Source organism: Mauremys reevesii, linkage group 7, assembly GCF_016161935.1.
Source record: "Mauremys reevesii isolate NIE-2019 linkage group 7, ASM1616193v1, whole genome shotgun sequence".
NCBI lineage: Eukaryota > Metazoa > Chordata > Testudines > Geoemydidae > Mauremys > Mauremys reevesii.
In genome coordinates this window covers 79,910,788-79,929,754 of record NC_052629.1, presented here as the reverse complement: position 1 = coordinate 79,929,754, position 18,967 = coordinate 79,910,788, and the positions used below count along the sequence as shown (strand labels likewise).

The 18,967-nt window shown below is 51.9% G+C and overlaps 1 protein-coding gene across 3 annotated transcripts in view; it reads left to right on the top strand.

Annotated features, from left to right (window-relative positions):
• The window catches only part of TEX264 (testis expressed 264, ER-phagy receptor), a 126,687-nt gene that overhangs the window by 93,938 nt on the left and 13,782 nt on the right, over positions 1–18,967 (top strand). For all 3 annotated transcript variants that reach the window (XM_039547488.1, XM_039547489.1, XM_039547490.1), the window contains exon 5: positions 7,454–7,619. In XM_039547488.1, the coding sequence (XP_039403422.1) occupies positions 7,454–7,619 (166 nt within the window). The remainder of the gene's footprint in view (positions 1–7,453; positions 7,620–18,967) is intronic.

The following is an 18,967-nucleotide window of genomic DNA, read 5'->3' as shown; positions in this document are numbered from 1 at the left end:
TCGACTCCCCCACACAGTGTAGACCTAGCCTAAGAGAGAGCGGGTCTATCATTTGAAGCTTCTTCTGATGGAGTCGGCCCTCTGCCCACAGCCGGGACCAGAAGCAGCACCGGCATCTTCGGTGTGCAGCGCCCCGGCCCTGGTGCGGGATGTCCCGGCACTGAGGAAGGACTCCTCCAAGGAGCACTGGCGCTGCTCCCCAACCCATAAGGCCAGTGCCACCAGGCGGCACCACTCACAGTCCCTAGTGCCACGTAAGAAAAAGAAGGTGGACAGGGGTCATTCCCATGTCAAGACACCGTAAGGGGATTCCAGCAGGGTGCATCCTCCGGCGGGATACCCAGGGTCTGGGCCTCAAGACCCGGCAATGTTGACTCCGGCCCCAACAGGAGGACCGTCGAGTCCGGTGCTGGTGAACTCCCCAGCTTGGGAGGATTTGGAGGAAGAGCTCGACCTTCCCTCCACGCCGGACCCCTACAAGGCAGCACGGGACCTAATTGCCATGACAGTGCAGTCCCCGGCCCCGCAGGTGTGGGCCCCAGCACCATAAGCCCAGGCACTGTCAGCAGCACTGGCGGCGGCACCAGCTGCAGTGTTTATCCCGGCACCACATGGGTCTCCGGCACCCTTTGCGGCACTGGTGGCAGTAATGCCTCTGGTTCATCATCGTGGCAAGCCTGTGATGTTGCGGTGCTGCTCACCATCTCCCTGGTACCACTCCGTGGCACCATCCAACTCCACACTCCCGTGGTTGGGCACAGACTACTGGTCCGAGTCAGACACTGAGTCTTCTGCCTCTAGACACAACCACTACTGCTCCTGGTCCCGACACTGCAGACCGGTGGACTCATCGGCACCGGTAGTGGCAGGGCCCAGTCCAATGGCCCTTTGGACCCCTTGGGCCTACCATCAGGTTCAGGGTCAGGGCTCCAGGCCAGCATCGGTGGCATCTGCGCCCTGTGTCCCGCCCCTCAGCAACATTGCTGGCTTGCCAAGCCCTCAGGGCTCTTGAGGACCCCGCTTGAGACAGGGACTCTGGGCTGTCACACTTAGGCGCAGCACCTGAACCAGTGCCATCAATGACACTAGAGCCACCTCCAGTCACGGGGGGCTCTGAGGTACCTGACCCGGCCTCCAAAAAGCCAGAAGGGCAGGAAGACCCTCTCCTATGGGCCTCCTCCTCATCAGACGAGGCGGTGGTGGGCACCACCACCACCCTACTGGCAATGGTCACCAATGGACACCAGGACCTCCTTAGGAGGGTGGCCTTAAACATCAATCTCCAGGCAGAGGAGGCCATGAAGGAGTCTGACCCGATGGTGGACATCCTTGCCCCTGAGGGTCCTTCTAGGGTGGCCTTGCCCCTCATTAGAACAATCCAAAACACCTATAGGGTGCTCTGGCAGACTCCGGCCTCTATACCACTCACCAGTAAAGGGGTCGAAAGATGCTATTTTGTGCCACAGAAAGGGTATGAACACCTTTTCACCCACCCCCAACAAGGGACCCTGGAGGTCGATGCAGCAAATCACAACGAACGGCAAGAACAGCCAGGTCCCACGCCTAAGTCACGGGACGCTAAGAAGCTGGACCTTTTCGGCCAGAGGGTCTATTCGACTGGGGGGCTCCAGCTTTGAGTGGCCAACCAGCAAGCGGTACTCAGCCACTATGCTTTCAACTCTTGGAGCTCGTTGTTAAAGTTCCAGGAGTTACTCCTGGCTGTTTTGCGCAAGGAGGTTAGCGTGCTCCTTGAGGAGAGTAGGATGGTCTCCAGAACCTCCCTCCAGGCTGCGTTAGACTCGGCGGCTCAGACCATGACCATCACAATGAGGCGTAGTGCGTGGCTCCAGGTGTCAGGGATACCACCTGAGGTCCAGAACACAATCCAGGACCTCCCCTTTGACTGTGCAGGCCTGTTCACCCAAAATACAGACACTCACCTGCACAGCCTTAAGGACTCGCGGGTGACTTTGAAGTCTTTGAGGATCCACACCCCTGCACCTCAAAGAGCCTCAGCCCCCATCCCGCTTCTACTCTGGACCTCTGAGGTGAGACTCGTCAAGGAGACGGGGCAGAAATAATATACGTTTTTATATACGTTAAGCATTCTGATATCCTGGTGATGGGCATAGTATAAATACTGGGATGGGTAGTGTTAAATCATGGGGGTGGGGGCAGAACATCGACTTTGGATGTGTTGGGGGCAGATGATGAGCCTGAGCGTAGACTCTCCAATGCAGATGCCCTGGGAACGTCTCCTTGTTGGGTGCCTCCTGTTTGAAATCCCGTTTCATTGTTTTGGTGCCCACTCTTGGTGCTGGAGTGCCAGTTGGACACGTCTTCTGCAGGCTGTAAAGCTTTGAAAATTCATTCTCTGGGCTTTGTTGCAGTAACCTAAAATAACTTATTGAGCTTCGGTTTCCTGATGGGCTGGTAACAGTTGAGTTAAAGGCCCAAGAGGCACAACAGCAAGGAAGGTTCTTGTTTGGTTTGTCATTTTAAAAAACCAAGAGAGATGTGAGCCGTCTCTGGTCTGCTTTTAAAAACAACCCCAACCTTTTTTATTTAATACTGTTCTTGATCTGTGTTTGATATTGTTTCACCTGCCTTCAGGTAAGAGCTGTAGATGCTTCAAATGGATTGGAAAGTTGTCCGTGTTCCCTCTAACCTCTCGAAGGGACCAGTCTCCTTGTCAGAAATGTGATTTCTTTAGAGCGGTACACTCCACCGAATCATGACAGATATTGCCTGCTCTGCAGGTAGCAACATTATGCTAGAAGGACTGGTTTCGGCTCTCTTGCAACAGACAAACAAGATTGGAACAAGAAATTGATTTTCTCCATTTTACTAATGGAGAAACTGAGGCACAAAAAGTGTAACACCAACATTTCCAGAAGTGACCATTGAATTTTGGATTAATTTTCAGAAGCCCAACCTGAAATATTTGGGGGTTGGTTTTTCAGAGGTGCTGAGCACCCAGAGAATCCCCTGACTTCATCTTGAGTCTTGGGTGTACCATGCTTCTACAAATCAGGCCTTAGGTGTCCCAAGCCCCTTCTGAAAAATGTTGTCTGTAACCTCTCTGTGCCTCAGTTTCCCTATCTGTAGAATTGGAATAACACCCACCTCTCATATAGCAAGCAGCCTGCTCTTGGACCTGTTTTTAGCATGGCTTTGATGCAGTCTCGGAACCGGCAGCTTCCTTGGACAGCATCCTGGAAGAGTGTTGAGCTTTCGCCAGCTGTTAAGTGAGAGGTGACAGGGAGCTGGCTGCTGCCACCATACCACTGCCGCGTGTGAAAGTGGGGAAGGCAGCAGTCAGTGGCCATCAGTAGTGGCACTGTGGCTTCTGACGTTTGCTGTGTGGTGTGGTTCATGATTTCACTAGCTCAGGCGCCAAGGGAAGTTCATCAGCTCTTGGTTTTATGAATCAGATTGAGGCAGATTTCCCTGCAGAGCTAATATCACACCCCGTTCACTCCCATTTCCTTTTGTGCAGTACTAGAAGTGGTTGCAGGGCAGGATCCAGTGGCATAAGGAGCTCTGCATGTGAGTAGCAGGGGCTGCTGCAGTCAAGATTGAGGACAGAACTGTGTGGGTTCCCAGGACTGCAGTTGCAGGGGGTGCTCCAGCAAGACAGATGGATCAGCAGAGCTGTGGGAGGAAAAGCTCCCATAGCAGCAGCCAAGGTTGTCTAAAACCCCTTGTAGGGAAGAACAAACATTTCCGCCAGAGCCCCTCTCCCCTAGACACGCAAAGCTAAGATTCAGTGCATATCACAGTTTCGCTGCAGGGTGTGGGGTGAGTTGTAGAGGGGATGTGTGGGAGAACCTCCAGCCCTGGGACATGCTTCGTGCCAGCTCCCTGAGCACCCGTGTGGGCATGTATACTGGGGGGCGAGGTGTCTGTGGCAGAGATGTGGCCTGTGCGCTCTAGCCGTGAGTGGGGAGTGGCGTTGTAAATGCTGTACAGGTCATGAGGCATGATGAGGACCCCTGCGTTGGGCACCCAGGCAAAAACCATTCACCTGGGTTTGTGCAGCAGCTTCACGTGCTGTCCCTCGCTTCACTGCGGTTCCTCTAGGAATCATTGTTTGAAAAAAGGTTGCCCTACTGTTGCTATTGACCCCCTGTTTTACTAGCCTGGCTCAGCCTCCCACTCCTCAGCTGGGGAGCCCTGCACAGGATACCCCATTTCATTATTAGACCAAGCAGCCAGTTCCAGGTCAGGAATCAAGAAGGCTAAAGACTCACGCAGGTGTGGCCCCCTTGGCATGAACCTTCCGGGCTTTAAACATTGGTGTTTGTTCATAATGACGCCGTGCCGGGGGCGAGGCTGCCCTCCCTGGGAGGTGTGGGATTTCGGCCCAGGCAGAGGTTTTCAGCAGGTGCTGGGGCCGTTCGCTGCTGTTTCTAGTGTGCCGCTCTGCTCCCTATCATTCAAACACAGAAATGTTACCTTTGTGCTTGTGACTGTCGTGGGATTAACGGAGCAGCAGAAGAGGGGATGGACTTGTGGACAGAGCTCTGGCCTGGGGAGAGCGGATTTCAGTTCCTTGCTCCACCACATGCTCCCCGTGGGACCCTGGGCAAGTCACTTAACCTCCCCATGCCTCGCTTTCCCCATCAGCAAAATGGGAGTTGATACCTCCCTGCTTCAGTTGGGAAGGGATATAATCCAGCACAAGAGGCAATGACAGTGCAGTAGAGAGGTTCTGTCGAGGAGTTTATTCTCCATGGCCCATTTGCTTAGCAGAGAGGCTTCTTGAGGCAGCTAGTGATGGCGGAAGCCTGTCTACTAGGGCCTAGACTGAGACCCCCCCAAACTTGCTGCACACTGTCCGTGGTCACAGCTGTCAATCAAGACTGTACAGTGGATACGAGCTAGTAACTTAGGACTCTCTTGTACTTCCACCTTTTCATGTTCTCTGTATGTATAAATATCTTCTGTCTGTGAGTTCCATTCTATGCATCCGAAGAAGTGAGCTGTAGCCCACAAAAGCTTATGCTGAAATAAATGTGTTAGTCTCTAAGGTGCCACAAGTACTCCTGTTCTTTTTTTAGGAGTCTCTGCATTCCCATCCCCTGCGTTGTTCATCCCTTTATCTCCTCTTGCTGTTTAAAGTCCCCTTTCCAGCACCGTCACCCTTTCCTGCTGTTCTGTTAATGCAGCTTGTGTCCTTCGTTTCCAGGCCCTGCAGCTATGGAGCAGGGATCGTGCTGCAGTGAGTTGGCAGAGGCTGTCTCGGCATCGGGCTATTTGGGGACATGGGTTTGAGCCTGTGCCGTGCATCCCAAAATAAAGTTACCAGTTATTTTAAAAGAAAAAACAACCTGCCTGCCGTCTCCGCCCCCAAATCACAGCGTTGCCATCAACAGTCAGCCCCCTCTGCCAGGCAAACTGTAGGAGACGTCAAGCAACGCAGCTGCTGGGCGGGCGAGGTGTGGGTGTTAGTCAGAGCGTCCAGCTGTTCTTTCAATGCAGAGTCCGTCCCCCCAAGTCCCCTGAGCCTTGCTGGTTTGATCCTGTGTGGTACCAGTGTGAGTCTTCTCCTGCTCGCACCCTCCTCCCGCCCCCAGTCCAGCTCAGCTGGCACCTGCGGATTCAGAAAGGCATGCTTCAGTGAGCCGCTTCTTCTAGCAGCTGGGGCGGAGCTGGGCCCATCAGTGGGCTAGTGAGGAGGGAGGGACCCGGGGATTGTGGCCAGGGGGGGGCGGGGGGGGAGTTGTCTGAAAACCCACGAAGTAGCCTCAAACTCCCCTTCCCTCGCACTTCTGGAAGGAGCTGTCTGATCTGTCTTTCCTGGATTATCTGAATCACTCCAAGAAGAGGTGAGGACTCTCACAGCCATGCTGAGGGTGGGCTTTCAGGCTCGGCAGGGCCTCTGTGGAGCCCCCTTACCCGTGTCAGTTACCAAGTGCTTCAGTAACAGACAGCAGAGGAACATCTGCTTCCCAGGGCCCTGCGAGTGAAACACAAACACTGGCCCAGGATCATCCCTGTGGCAAATCCATTGAACGCAGCGGGGTTCACACCAGGATTTAATTTTACCCCATCTCTAGGCTGGTGGGAGAGGGGGCCAGTTCCCCGCCAGGCATGGAGCTGAGTCCTTGAGGCCTCCGCACAAGTTTCAGCTTGTCCTGTTGAAGAGGGTTTGATTTGCTTTGGCCTCCCCTCCTCCTAAAGATTGCTTTAACCCTTTGGGTGCTGGCTGTCACAAAGAGATTCCATTTCATTGGCTTCATGGCAGGACAGGCTACACAGGTTAAAGCCCGAGGGTTTACCTGGACTAGCTAACATGCCTTGTCTTCACTGGAGTTGTAACGTGCTAGCTTAACATGGGTTACAAATACACCTTTTTTCCTGGTGACGACACAGCCTCTAGGCATAGGACAGATGCAACTGTGGGAATGGGGTAGGTGGAGTGGGCTCCATTGACATTGGTAGCAGCTCATCAGGTGTTAAACTGTGCTGATGTAGGTTGGCAGGGTGTGTTGTAACCCCGTGTACTGGCAGCGCTGGAGAAAGCCTCCTAATGAAATCCTAGCTAATGTTATTTGGGGATTGACTTGAAAGATCTGCTGTGCAACCCAGCATTCTCTGAGAATCCAGCATTCTCCCCAAACGCAGCATCCTTTGCTCAGCTGAGGACACTGGGCCAGCGAAGGTTGGCCCTGCCCCATAACTAGCCTCCCTGGATGGTTATCCTCTGAGGAATCAGTGGGTTCTGAAACACTCATACTGAAAACTAGGATTGATTTTCTCATCTAACTGGAAATGCTCTGGGGTTAAATTTGCACAGATGCAGGGCCACAATTCACTGTCAGTGCAGAGTAGAATGCATCCCCATTCCACCCCAAGGAGAACACAGGTAGGGCACTATACCATGAATAGGCTGCTCTGAACCTTGCGGCTTCTCTATGGGTCTGGAGCAGAGATCCTCAGCCTCTTTTCATACCATTGCCTCCTAGTGCAGCCACTTACTGAAGTCCTCCTCCTCAGATGGCTCCCACAGTCCTTTGCATGCTCTTGTGATGCTGGATGTGGAATGTGGAAACGGGCACAGTGGTTTGGGTGGTAACTCCAGGAGCCCAGTCCTGTGATGAGATGAGCATCCTCTATTCCTTTGAGTATCTTCTCTCTCCTCTGTCCTGTGCTGTCCATGGTATTTCTAAGGCACCTCTTGTGATATCTAAGTGCCAAGTTGAGGGGCGTCAGCACCTTTCAGCATCTCACCGGTTCAGGCCCTGGTGTCTGAGGTGGACATGGTCCAAATGACTGGACTTTGGCCTGAGACCAAGGCTAGAAGTAGAGTCACAGCTCACTTGAGTGTTACAAGTTACTGACTGGGAACTGCTGGTCAAGAGAATTGCATTGAGAGATGGCCTGTGATGTTGTGGTGCTTGCAGAGTGATGGGATGCAGGGCTAACATGTGCCTGTGCTCTCTTTCAGGAGAGGAAGCTGTGCGCCCATCCCAGGCTGGAGATCTACAAAGGAGACCGCATCTATTTTGTGTGCCCCCTGGCACGCCAAGGGGACTTCTATGTGCCGGAAATGAAAGAGATGGAGCGGAAGAGCAGAGTGGCAGAGGCAGACGATGCACAGACAGATATCACAGGTACCCATAGGGCACATGCATGTTTCTCTTGCTTTCCTGTTGAAGTCAGTGCTTTCCAGGGTTGACTGGATGCAGGTGTGAAGTGGGCAAACTACGGCCCGTGGGCCACATCTGGCCCGCAGGGCCGTCCTGCCCAGCCCCTGAGCTCCTGGCCAGCTCCGGCCCCTCCTGTGTTGTCCCCCTCCCCCGCAGCCTCAGTTCGCCGTGCCGGGGGCGTGGCTGGCTCTGGCCGGGTGGTGCGCCTCAGGGGAAGATTTACCAGTGAACACAGGGTGCCCTGGCACGGGCCACCTAACAACAGGGGGACCCAGGGCCAGGCACTCAGGCAGCTCAGCACCGGTGTACCTGGGGGGGGAGGGGCTGCACTGAGGGGGCAGGGGAGCAGGCGGGCAGTGCAGGTGGCAGGAGCGCAGGGAATGTGGCTGGAGGACTCAGGAGGAGCACTGGGCGGCCGCACAGCGGGCTGGAGAGAAGCGGTGCTTTGAAGGGGAAACCAACGCTTCTCTCCGGCTGTGTGGCTGCCCTCCTGAGTCCTCTGCCCATTTTCACAGGGCCGCATTCCAAAAGGGGGTGGGATCCCAGGGGGTCGGTTAGGGGCAGGGGGTCCCGGGAGGGGGCGGTCAGGGGACAGAGAGAGGGGTTGGATAGAGGGTGGGGTCCCAGGTGGCAGTTAGCGGCAGGGGTCCCAGGAGTGGGGCGGTCAGGGGGCAGGGAGCAGGGGGGGTTGGATGGGGCTGGGGTTCCAGGACTGGCTCTAGGCACCAGCAAACCAGGCACGTGCCTGAGGTGGCACAATTCCAGGGGCGGCATTCTGGCTTTTTTTTTTTTTTTTGCTTGGGCAGTTGCGCACTCGGAGCTTGAGGCAGCAAAAAACCTAGAGCCGACCCTGCCCAGGAGGGGGCAGTCAGGGGCCAAGGGGCAGGGGTGTTGGATAGGGGTGGGAGTCCCGGGAGCTGTCAGGTGGCGGGGTGTGGATAGGGGTCGGGGCAGTCAGGGGACAGGGAGCAAGGGGGTTGGATAGGGTGCGGGGGTCCCGGGAGGGGGCGGTCAGGGGACAAGGAGCAGGGGGGGTTGGATGGGTTGGGGGTTCTGAGGGCGGCAGTCGAGGTGGAATGTGGGAGGGGGCAGATAGGGGGCGGGGGTCAGGCTGTTTTGGGGGGCACAGCCTTCCCTACCCGGCCTTCCATACCATTTCACAACCCCAATGCGGCCCTTGGGCCAAAAAGTTTGCCCACTCCTGTGCTATATGGACAAAGCAGACATGGTGGAGGGGGAGGCTGGTGATTTTACCCCACCATTGACTGAGCAGCTGGAATTGAAGCATCTTGTTTCTTTAAAGGAACAACATCCATTAAGTTCCAGCAGGGCCCAGAGCCTATAACACAATTACTCCTGATTTCAAACAAGTCACCTCCTATCCCTTAGATTGAAATAAGTGTTGATCTTGTCACTCACTTGACCCCTGGGGTATAGGCCACATCTTGCATAGTACATGGTCCTACTTAGAATGTCAAATAAACAGTAAGCTAGTCTCAATTTGAACTATTGTGGTGCTACTGCCCTACTTATAATAGTGTTATTTGGATACCGCAACTTAGTTGTAGTCACTTTTTCTCCTCACATAGCTCTGTCTTGAGCTCTTGTGCATCTGTCGTGTTTGGAATCCTGAGTAATTTAAGCAACAACTTTCTAGAGCCAGTGCAAGAATTATCCAATGGCATCCAGAGATCTGCTGAAGTCTCTATGTATCTAGAAAGGAAGTGATTGTAATGCCTGTAGGGGCGTGACAGCAGTGCTATGCTCTCCTATCATGGCACCACTGCTGTTATAACTCAGAATGCTAGTTGCTCACCCATGTGCTCACACTTTCGTGGAACCAAAATATATGACTCATAATTGCTCTCTGTGAGCTGTAAATATTTTACATCTGAGACATACGTTAGATGATATACTGTCTTGTGAAATACTGTGAAAGCAACCCCTTTTGCACATTTCAGGTCAGATATACGTATGTAATATGCATTTAAAAAGTGACATACTCTTTATGTATATGTCACATGCACATCTTTTCCATCTTATCATCTTTTCTTATGATATTTTTCTTTTGCACTTCTTTAATTTAAAATTTCTTTCATTCGTAATCACGTGTACCATAAACACGAAAAGGGGAAGCTGTTTTCTGAGATCTTTGTTCATTCAGCAATACCAATATCAGGACAGTCAGAGGACAGTGCTCTCAACTCTTCCCCCTTTCCTTTAGCTTTATAATGGGCTCATCCGTGATCTGATCACATGATGCTGTAATGTAACATGCTGTTTGGACTAATGCAGTATTTTCTTGCACTGGATTGGCACTCTTTTCTATAACTTTAGGTTCTGGTGCACAGCACTGGACCAGTCAGATTTTTATAAACAGACACATTTATGTGCACATTGAATTGTTTGCTGTGGTTACATGTGTACATTTTTGTCAATATAGTTTCAAAAATTGGGGTCTGCATTGACTTGGTGAGATAATGTGGAGAAAAACTCTAATGCGTAGACCCAAGGGGCAGAGTTAAGGTGTTTGGAACCTTCTCTCTGAATTACCTGACTTTAATTTAACATGGGTTTTGGTCAGTATCATATATGGCAGGCCTAGCTTCTATATAGGTATAGAAAAATAGAGATCTCTTTATGTAGGGAGAATGAGAGAGGCTGTTCCGCAGAGATGGTTAAAATTCCACTTGCTGACTAGTGGCTGGGCGAGGAGGAAGTTATTTTGCAGCTTTCATGTCATGAGACATTTGGATTTTCCATATGTGAGTTGTGATGCAGTGCTGTCAGAGAGCCAGCCTGAAACAACGGCCCTGAGAGGTTTAAATTGCCTTGAATGTAAATGTCACTGTTGTTTACTTCACTGCTGATCATTTGAGCATAAACAATAGTGGGACTGTGGGTGGAGCTGTGCTATATTGTGTGGGGCCTGCATAGCCACGCCCCTTTCACACTCATTTCGAGTCCTTTTCAGACCTGTTCCATGTGATTCCATAATATCAAAGAAACCCAAAACAACTGTGACACCATTTTAACCTGTAGGATTTCAGTGTGTGAATAAGAGCAGACCAACTACATGATGGTTGGCTGAGTTACCACCAAGGTCATAACCCCAACACACCCTCTCTGATGTCAGCATCTCACCAGCGTTAGCGTAACTGCCTTGAAGTCAAACTGTTAAGTCAGCTACTAGAATAATGGGGCCATGCAAGTATCAGCTGGATAGAAATCACCTCTTCAGGGAGGACTGCTAGTGGCATGGAGAGACTTTCATCTCTAGCTTGCTGCTCGGCATCCAGTCCTGGTAAGCAGTGACCAAAAATGGTTTCTCTTTGATGACTGTTCAGTATGGAACGAATTGTTGATTTTTAGGCCAGTTTCTAGTGGGCAGGTGACCGCATCAAACAATCCCCAGCATGTGTGGCCTGCTTGTTGGCAGTCACAGTAGAGAGCCCAAGGACTGAATGGGCTATGGGGATTGAACAACTAGCTCACTCCTTGAAGGGATCCCCCCAGGTGAACTGCCATTGACCGTGCTGTTCCTGTTGTGGAGATGGAATGACCCGAGCTGCCAATACAACACCTATCAGCAGCATGAACGTTTAGAAAGAAATAAACCCCAAATAGGCAATTCTCAGGTCTACCTGTGGCACTTCCTGGTGGCCATTAACATTGCATTCAGATCCAGGGGGTAGGACAGGAGTCAGCAACCTTTAGAAGTGCTGTGCCGAGTTTTCATTTATTCACTCTAATTTAAGGTTTTGCGTGCCAGTAATACATTTTAATGTTTTTAGAAGGTCTCTTTCTACAAGTCTATAATATATAACTAAACTATTGTTGTATGTAAAGTAAATAAGGTTTTTAAAATGTTTAAGAACCTTAATTTAAAATTAAATTAAAATGCAGAGGCCCCGGACCGGTGGCCAGGACCCGGGCAGTGTGAGTGCCACTGAAAATCAGCTCGTGTGCCGCCTTTGGCACGCGTGCCATAAGTTGCCTACCCCTGGAGTAGGACATCCCTGGCACTCTCTCTGTTCTTCTCACAGCTGAGTTAAAGTCAGGCCTGGCCTGTGAGTTGAATATAAAGGTTTCTTTTTGCTTTTTAAAAAAAGTCCCGTCCCCGCCCCCCAAGCTGTTCAGAGCAAGTTCATCCCAAGCCAACTGCGCACCCTGGAGGGGTCAGGAATATAATGACCCACCAGCTCCCAATGTTTCTTTATTCATTTTCTCTTGGTTTCTTCTCCCTATTTTCTGGCCATGCGGGTGTTGTGGGGGAGGCCACGGTGGCTCAGTTCTGACCTACAACTTTTTCTCACTTACACAGGTTGGATCAGCACTTGACCCATCAGATTGCTCTCTCCATCCGCCCAATTTTGTAAAGCTCTCTGTAGAGTGGCCCATGTCAAAGGGATCAGCTAGCAGTCTGTTCCCCACAGGGGACCTCACTTCTCGGGCCACATTCTCAGTGGGTGTAAATCAGTGCAACTATCGTGTATATATTGCTTTATACCTAGTTATCTTTGGTTGTGTTGTATGTATGCTATCAGGTGGTAGCTGATCACAGGATGAACATGGTCAGTGCCCTTTCCTTTGAGCCCAATCCTGTGTGATCCTGAGCCTTGCCTGAGTGATGTTGTGCCCCTCCTACTCCCAGTGAGGTAAATGGGAACTGAGGGTGCTGAGCACTGAGCAGGCTTGTACCCTTTCTCATCACCCTCCTTCCCTTCCCTCTTCTCATTCATCTGTGATTCTAAGGCCAGGTCACTTCTGGATCATGGGATCATCCTGTCCAAAGCAATTAACAGATGGCAAGATTTTAACATACCCCCCTTCCAACCCTCCTTCTGGGTGTTTAAAAACATGTCGTTCAGAATTAGGCAAAAGGAAATTCGCAGGGTGTCTTTTTTTTTTTAAACCTACTTTGATTTCAGAACAGCAATAATACTTAATAATATCCTGCCCTGATACAGCACCTTTTGTCTGCGGTTCTCCTAGCTCTTTACAAACAGCTGTATTAAAAATTCCCAAGTCTGTTTGAATTAATGATTTCATTTGTGAATTTCCAGCAGAAGGCTCCGCCATTTCCCCACTGACTTTTGATGCGAACGGTGTCATTCAAAACCCAGCGACCTGTAGATGTGCAGCAAGGGCTTAGGGTTTTGAAGTTGAGCGGTGATCCTGTGACCTTGGGGAAAAAAAATCACAGCTTTCTGTCTATCATCTTTCTTCCTTATCGAGCCGATCTCCAAGGTGCTGAGTGCCCTCCACACCGACTGACGTCAGTAACAGTGGAGGGTGCTTGGGAGCTCACTGGATTGGGCACGATGTGTCTATTTAATCTGTCTACACGCAGGCAAAGACTCTGCCTTTCTCTCTGAGGACTGATGCACTCAGTATACACGCTTAGCATACTGGGAGGAATTGGGGTGCTCAGGCACCTATGTGGTTCAGCACCGTTTCCTTCCCTGCTCTGCAGTCATAAAGGTCATTGGAAAGACCGAAGGAAACTGATGACTCTCCGGGGGGCCAGTGTCAGTCACAATTAGCTTTGTTTTGCACTTAATTATTTTCAAGGGCTTTGGCACCAGCTATGGGCCCTGAGAGCCCTCACTCCAGTCTTGCCTTCAGCAGGACACACTCTGACGTGAGCCTGTTGCCACAGGAATGAACAGAAGGTCAAAGCAAACAAAAGTACCCCCTTGCTGTGGGTGAAAGGAAGGCTGTGTTTTCTGGAGTGACTGGAGACTGATTCTTGTTGGTAGGCTCTGCTGATAAGTTCAGATGCTGCCTGTGATCCAGCTGCATCTCTACAGTCATACCTGCTGCCTATCTAGCCAGAATGAAGGTTGTCCCAGAGCATCCTGTGGTGTCCCCCAGTGGGGAGTCGCCACTTTCAGGGGACTCACTTCTAAGATGGAAGCAATGATGGTACAGCATGGCTCTGTCAACGTTCCTCAGTCCTGACCTGCTCCATTCCTGGGCTCCCCCACACTGTCTGCTGCTGCTCCCCAGTCCTGACCTGCAGCACCCACTGCTGTGCCAGTCCTTGGCTTCCCTTAAGCAGAGATTGGCAATAGACTCAATTGCTTGGAGGCTTTGTGGTTTGTCCAGGGAGTTAAACTGGAACCAGCCAAATCTCCTCCTAAGGCAGGGTTTGAACACCAACCCTGGCCATGGCACTACATCTGTCACCCAGCCCCTCAGGATCATTCCTTCCTTTATCTTCCCTTTCTCTTCCCAGAGAGCTCTCCAGCATCTCTCCACCCAGCACCTGGTGCCAGAGGAACCCACTCGGTGCCCTGCCGGTGTCACAATACGTCTTCTTTAGAGGCGGGCTGCAGCTGCAGCTCCTGCTGGGGAGGGGCCCGGGCAAGGCCTGGACTGCCATTTTCAATAGCGTGTGCCACCATTTCAGTCTGACAGGCTGGGCTGCGGGCACCCCTGCTGCTCCGCCTGCCCCTGCCCATCTCCTGGTGCCTTTTGTGCGGGGTGTGAAAAGCTGTGATTAGCTGCGCCTCGCCTGTTATTACATTGATCTATTATTTAGCGTGAGATGCGATGAATATTTGATAGGGCTCAGAGCCTGGCTGGGAGGAGAGGGCCAGCTCGCTGAAAGGAAGACTTATGGATTAGGTTCTTGTGCCACAGCGGGAGGCCGCTGAAGCTGGGTGAATCCTCTCAGCTTCCAGGTGGGATGCACGGAGCTGTGCTTCACTTTTTAACCCTTGCCTGCCTAGAGTGGCACAGGCCTTTGGATGTTCCGACAGTTGCATGCCTCTGTGGCTGCTTGGCCTGGTCAACGGTGGTCCCTGCTCTCTGGGCCAGTGAGCGCTTAAAAGAGGGAGAGATTCCTGCGATGCGGGCGCAAGGCGACGGCAGCTGGAGGTGGTTACAGTTAGGTGGTGACAGCGGGGCTCCTGCCTCTCCCTATGCGGTAGGTGGGCGTTGATCAGACTAGTAGATCTTACTACCATCCCAGTAGGGACCGCAGTAGAGAGAGGGACAAGATGGGACCTGTTGGACCTTTCCCTTTCAGCCTGCTTATTCCGCACAGATAACAAATGCTGGCGTGTTTATGACTTATAACAAGCTCCCCTTTCCTTCTAATGAAACAGGCAAAAAAATGAGGAGAGTTTCCCCCTTTTTTCTGTCCCTGCTCTCGATATCTGGCTCCCAGTCCCTAGGATGATCTGTCTCCCGCATCCCCTTCATGACGGGATAGTTCTGGCCTGTAGATTGCTTTCATAGTGTCCATCAGCACCAAATCTGCTGCCAAAGGGGGCTGACGACGAGTGGACTCACCCCTGCGGCGCCTCCTGCTGGAAGCTTCCGGGAATTAGCTCGCTCCAGCTCCGGAGCGCCCTCTGCAGGCCGGTGATCCACCTGTCCTCTGGCCCCCGTGTCCCTCCCTGGACCCGGTGCCGTTTTACCTGGGGTGCTGCCCCCGGCACTAATCCCTTTCTCTTAGGGTCTCCCCTCCCTGGGGAACCCCCACACACTATCCCTACCTCGCCTCAGTATATGGCCCTGGGGCAGACTGCAGTATCAGCCTACTCATCACTTGGAAGGAGGGTTTGGACCTGCTGCCTTGGCCTACTCCTGGGCTGCCCTCTGCAACCCCCAGTACCTATTAGCCCAATGCTAGGCCGCAGCCTGGGGCTTTCCAGGCTGGAGCTCCCCAGCTCCTCAGCCTGTCCCCAGCCCTGCTTCACTCAGGTACTTTGTGTCTAGCTCCCTGCAGCCAGGCCCTTCTCCCTCTACAGGCAGAGGGAGACTCATCCTTGTGGCTTCCCTGGCCTTCTTATAAGGCCCCGTTGCTCAGTTTGGGGCGTGGCCCCAGCTGCAGCCACTTCCCCCAATCAGCCAGCATTTTACCTTGCCCAGCCCAGCCCTCTGCAGGGCTTTTCCAACCCCTTCCAGGCTGGAGCGGGTGGTCACCCCGCTACAGGGGCATTGTTGTTGTTATCTCTTTAGTGTGCGTGTACGGGAGGGAGAGAGCATTTCTTGCTGGCAAAAGGTGCCAGATTGAGCGCCCCAGCGAGGGAAGCTCTCTGTTTATCTCCAGGACACGTGCAGGTTGGGCAGCAACCGTGTAAACTCCCCGCAGTGATGGGCCTCAGTCCTGACATGAAGGGCCCACCTGTGCTTCTGACAGTGAACTTCAGTCTCCCTGGACCATGCAGCCCTTGGCCTCTCTGCTCACTTGCCAATTAGTGTCACTGCAGCAGGACTTTCTGCCCGGCGGCTACTCCTCTGCTATGAACTAAACCCAGGCCCTGTGTCTCTTGGAGGGAAATGTTCAAGGGGTGGCTCCCTGTCAGAATCTGACACCGTCCATGGCAAAACACTGGCTGTTCCCTTTTCCTTTCTGCCTTTAGAAGCTGTACAGTGTTTTCCTTCTGCTGAGAGCTGTCTCAGCCCCACATCAGCCAGGGAGGTTCAGGAAGGTGCTTCTCTGTCAAACCTGCTTCATTCAGTGCTGTGAAAATTTCCCACACAGCACAGCTGATTTAGGGGAGATCCTCCACCCCAGGAGAGAGCCCCCCTTACAGCCAAACATCCTGGGCAGGAGAAAGGAACCTGCAGCATTGGCTGCACTGGCAGAGCGCAGTAACAGGGCAGCCTCTCTGCTGGCATCTTAGCCCTCCTCTCCTTTGGCACTTTCCAGTCGTTGCACCAGTGGTGGTAGCTGTAGTGACACACTAGTGTAAACAGGGTGTGGGAATTTCGTCACCACGATCCCACATTGGTAAGAACACCTGTCTTGTCCATTCTACACTGGCTTATGCCCTCCATTGTTAGCACTAGTGGAGGTGAACCAGTGATAGCCTAGGAGTTAAAACCATTGCAGATTCCCTGTTGTACCCATGCAGGGAACACACACACACACACACGGGATGTGCTGCAGTTCCTAAGGGGATTCCTAGGTACCGTTATATCTCTGAGATGTGACAGATCTGGTCAGTACTTGGATGGCTGAGCACCAGTTGCAGCTTGGGTGCTGCAGAGTGTAGTGTGGGTGACCCGGTAGGAGGTACTCTTCCCTCAGGATCTGTACTGAGTCAGCGCCCAGTGTGGTGGTAGGGGTGCTGTGCTCCTGGAAGCGTCGTTATTTGTTTGTGTTACCGAAGTGGGTAGGAGCACTAGTCACAGACCAGGAGCCCATTGTGCTAGGCACTGTGTCAACACAAAACAAAAAGATGGCCCCTGTTCCAAGGAGCTTACAGTCTGAGCATAAGAGACGATACGACAGATGGATACAGACAGATGGGGGAGTGTCGTCTTTTGGAGGACATGTAAAACTTGGAGACCCATTAAAATATCCATGCCACTTTTGGCAAGAGTAAGAGTGTTGATTTTTTTGTCCTAGCCAAATTGCAATTAAATAATTACTCTGGCATCCCAAACATCCCCCACTCACCCGGTAATTTCAATAGAGAACTTATCCTTCACTTCCTCTGCCAACAAATGCTGGAGAGTGTGGCTGGTGCAGAGTGATTGCCATATTGCACCCGAGAGCTGGCTGCAGCTTAGGGCCGTGCAAAGTATTACCTCTACATTGGGTTGTAAAGAGCTTGGGCATCCAATTCTATAAATTTGAAATTAACTTTAGAGGGTTCAGATCCAGGTACTAACATCATGGCTGATCCTTATCTTTATCATTGGGCAAATCAAACCCAGGCACCTCTGAAATGTGGTGATCAAGATCCAAGCTTTGTGGCTCAGACTCATCTCTAATATTACCATAGTATAAACTTGTTATAATAATTATCCACGTCTCCTCAAGTCTCCGAGGTTCTCAGTGACCACAGTCTGGAGATCCATTCCTAGTCAGAACGGATCCATCACTAAGTTTGCACCAGGCTGGTCTGAAACTCTCTCTCTTTTTAATTAAGAAAATCTTCTTTTGGTGCCAAGTTCTTGGTTTGCGCGTCTGCTGCAACGGCACAGCTGGGCGCCACTGTGGCCTGTTGATGTGACACCACGTCTCTGGTTTCAGTTGTCTTTGGAGAAGCAGAATAAATAACAGGGTGTCTGATTTTCACTTGGTTGCATATCCACACCCAAAATCGCCACATTTTGCAGATGAAACTTTCGCACCTTGCCCGTAGCGGCTCCAGTGACTGCGTCACAGCTGGAGCTGGGGAAAGCGCAAAAGAGTGAGACACATGGGGATTCACACCATCACGTCAGGAGGTAGGTACGTGAAGGCGAGTTAAACAAACTGAGAGGCTGAAGAGATCTTATGCAAGACGCATTCAGACAGCAACACCCTGGGGTGTGTCCAGCTCTCCTCCTTGACTCTGACCACACACACACACACACACACACACACACACACACACACACACACACACACACACACACACACACACACACACACACACACACACACACACACACACACACACACACACACACAGCGCAACTATAAGTCAGTCTGTGTGCATCTCGGCATCTGCAGAGCTAGGCATATGTGACCGTGTGTGTATCCCCGGTATAATAGCTGTCTAGGGTATTCTCAAGAGTGAATTCCATAACAGCGATTTTATAGGAGCTGTCAGAGGGTCTATTGGTTGTTCAAAGGTGGTACAGTACCTGACACACTTCTCAGGGAGCCTCTAGTGGGAACTGGGGGATGCGTAAGCTACTTTCCATGGGAAGCCCATATCTCCCATGGATGTCAGTGTCAGACCCGAGTATTATGACCCAGGTCAGGCCTTCAAACACCTCCCCAGCTGAGTGAGTAGTGAGCAGTCGCTGGGGAGTTCCATCACCTTCTGCAGAGCTTAAGCTTTCATTTAAAAAAATATTTTAACCAAGATTTGGGTAAGTGGCCACAGTTTGTGGGTGGCTGCATTATTGGTGCCCAGCTTGAGACTCTTAGAAAGCTGATTAACATCACAGTTATATCCAGTTCCCGGCTATTTATTCCTTTCCTTGTCGGAGGGGGGTTGGTGGGGGGCGGGGGCATGGCCTTTCTGTTTGCAGGCAGGTAGTGCCACTAGAATGTTTCCTGCTGACTAGTGAGCTTAGTCCTCGGGCTGAGGCCTGAGGGGACGTTTTCCAGCCTTGCCCCAGGTGATGAAGTGCTGGTCAGTACCTCTTGGCAGGTGCACTGTCCGGTTAGCCCCTTTCTGCACTTAGTGGGGACAGGACCTGAGGGACCTGATGGCATCATTTGTGGAAGTAGGCAGGAAAATTGGCACTCTCCCATTTGGGATGTTCTGAAGATAACTGACAAGCTTGGCTCACTTTACAGTGAGCAGCCAAGGGCATCAAGATCCTCACCACCTCCTCCGCCTGCCTCT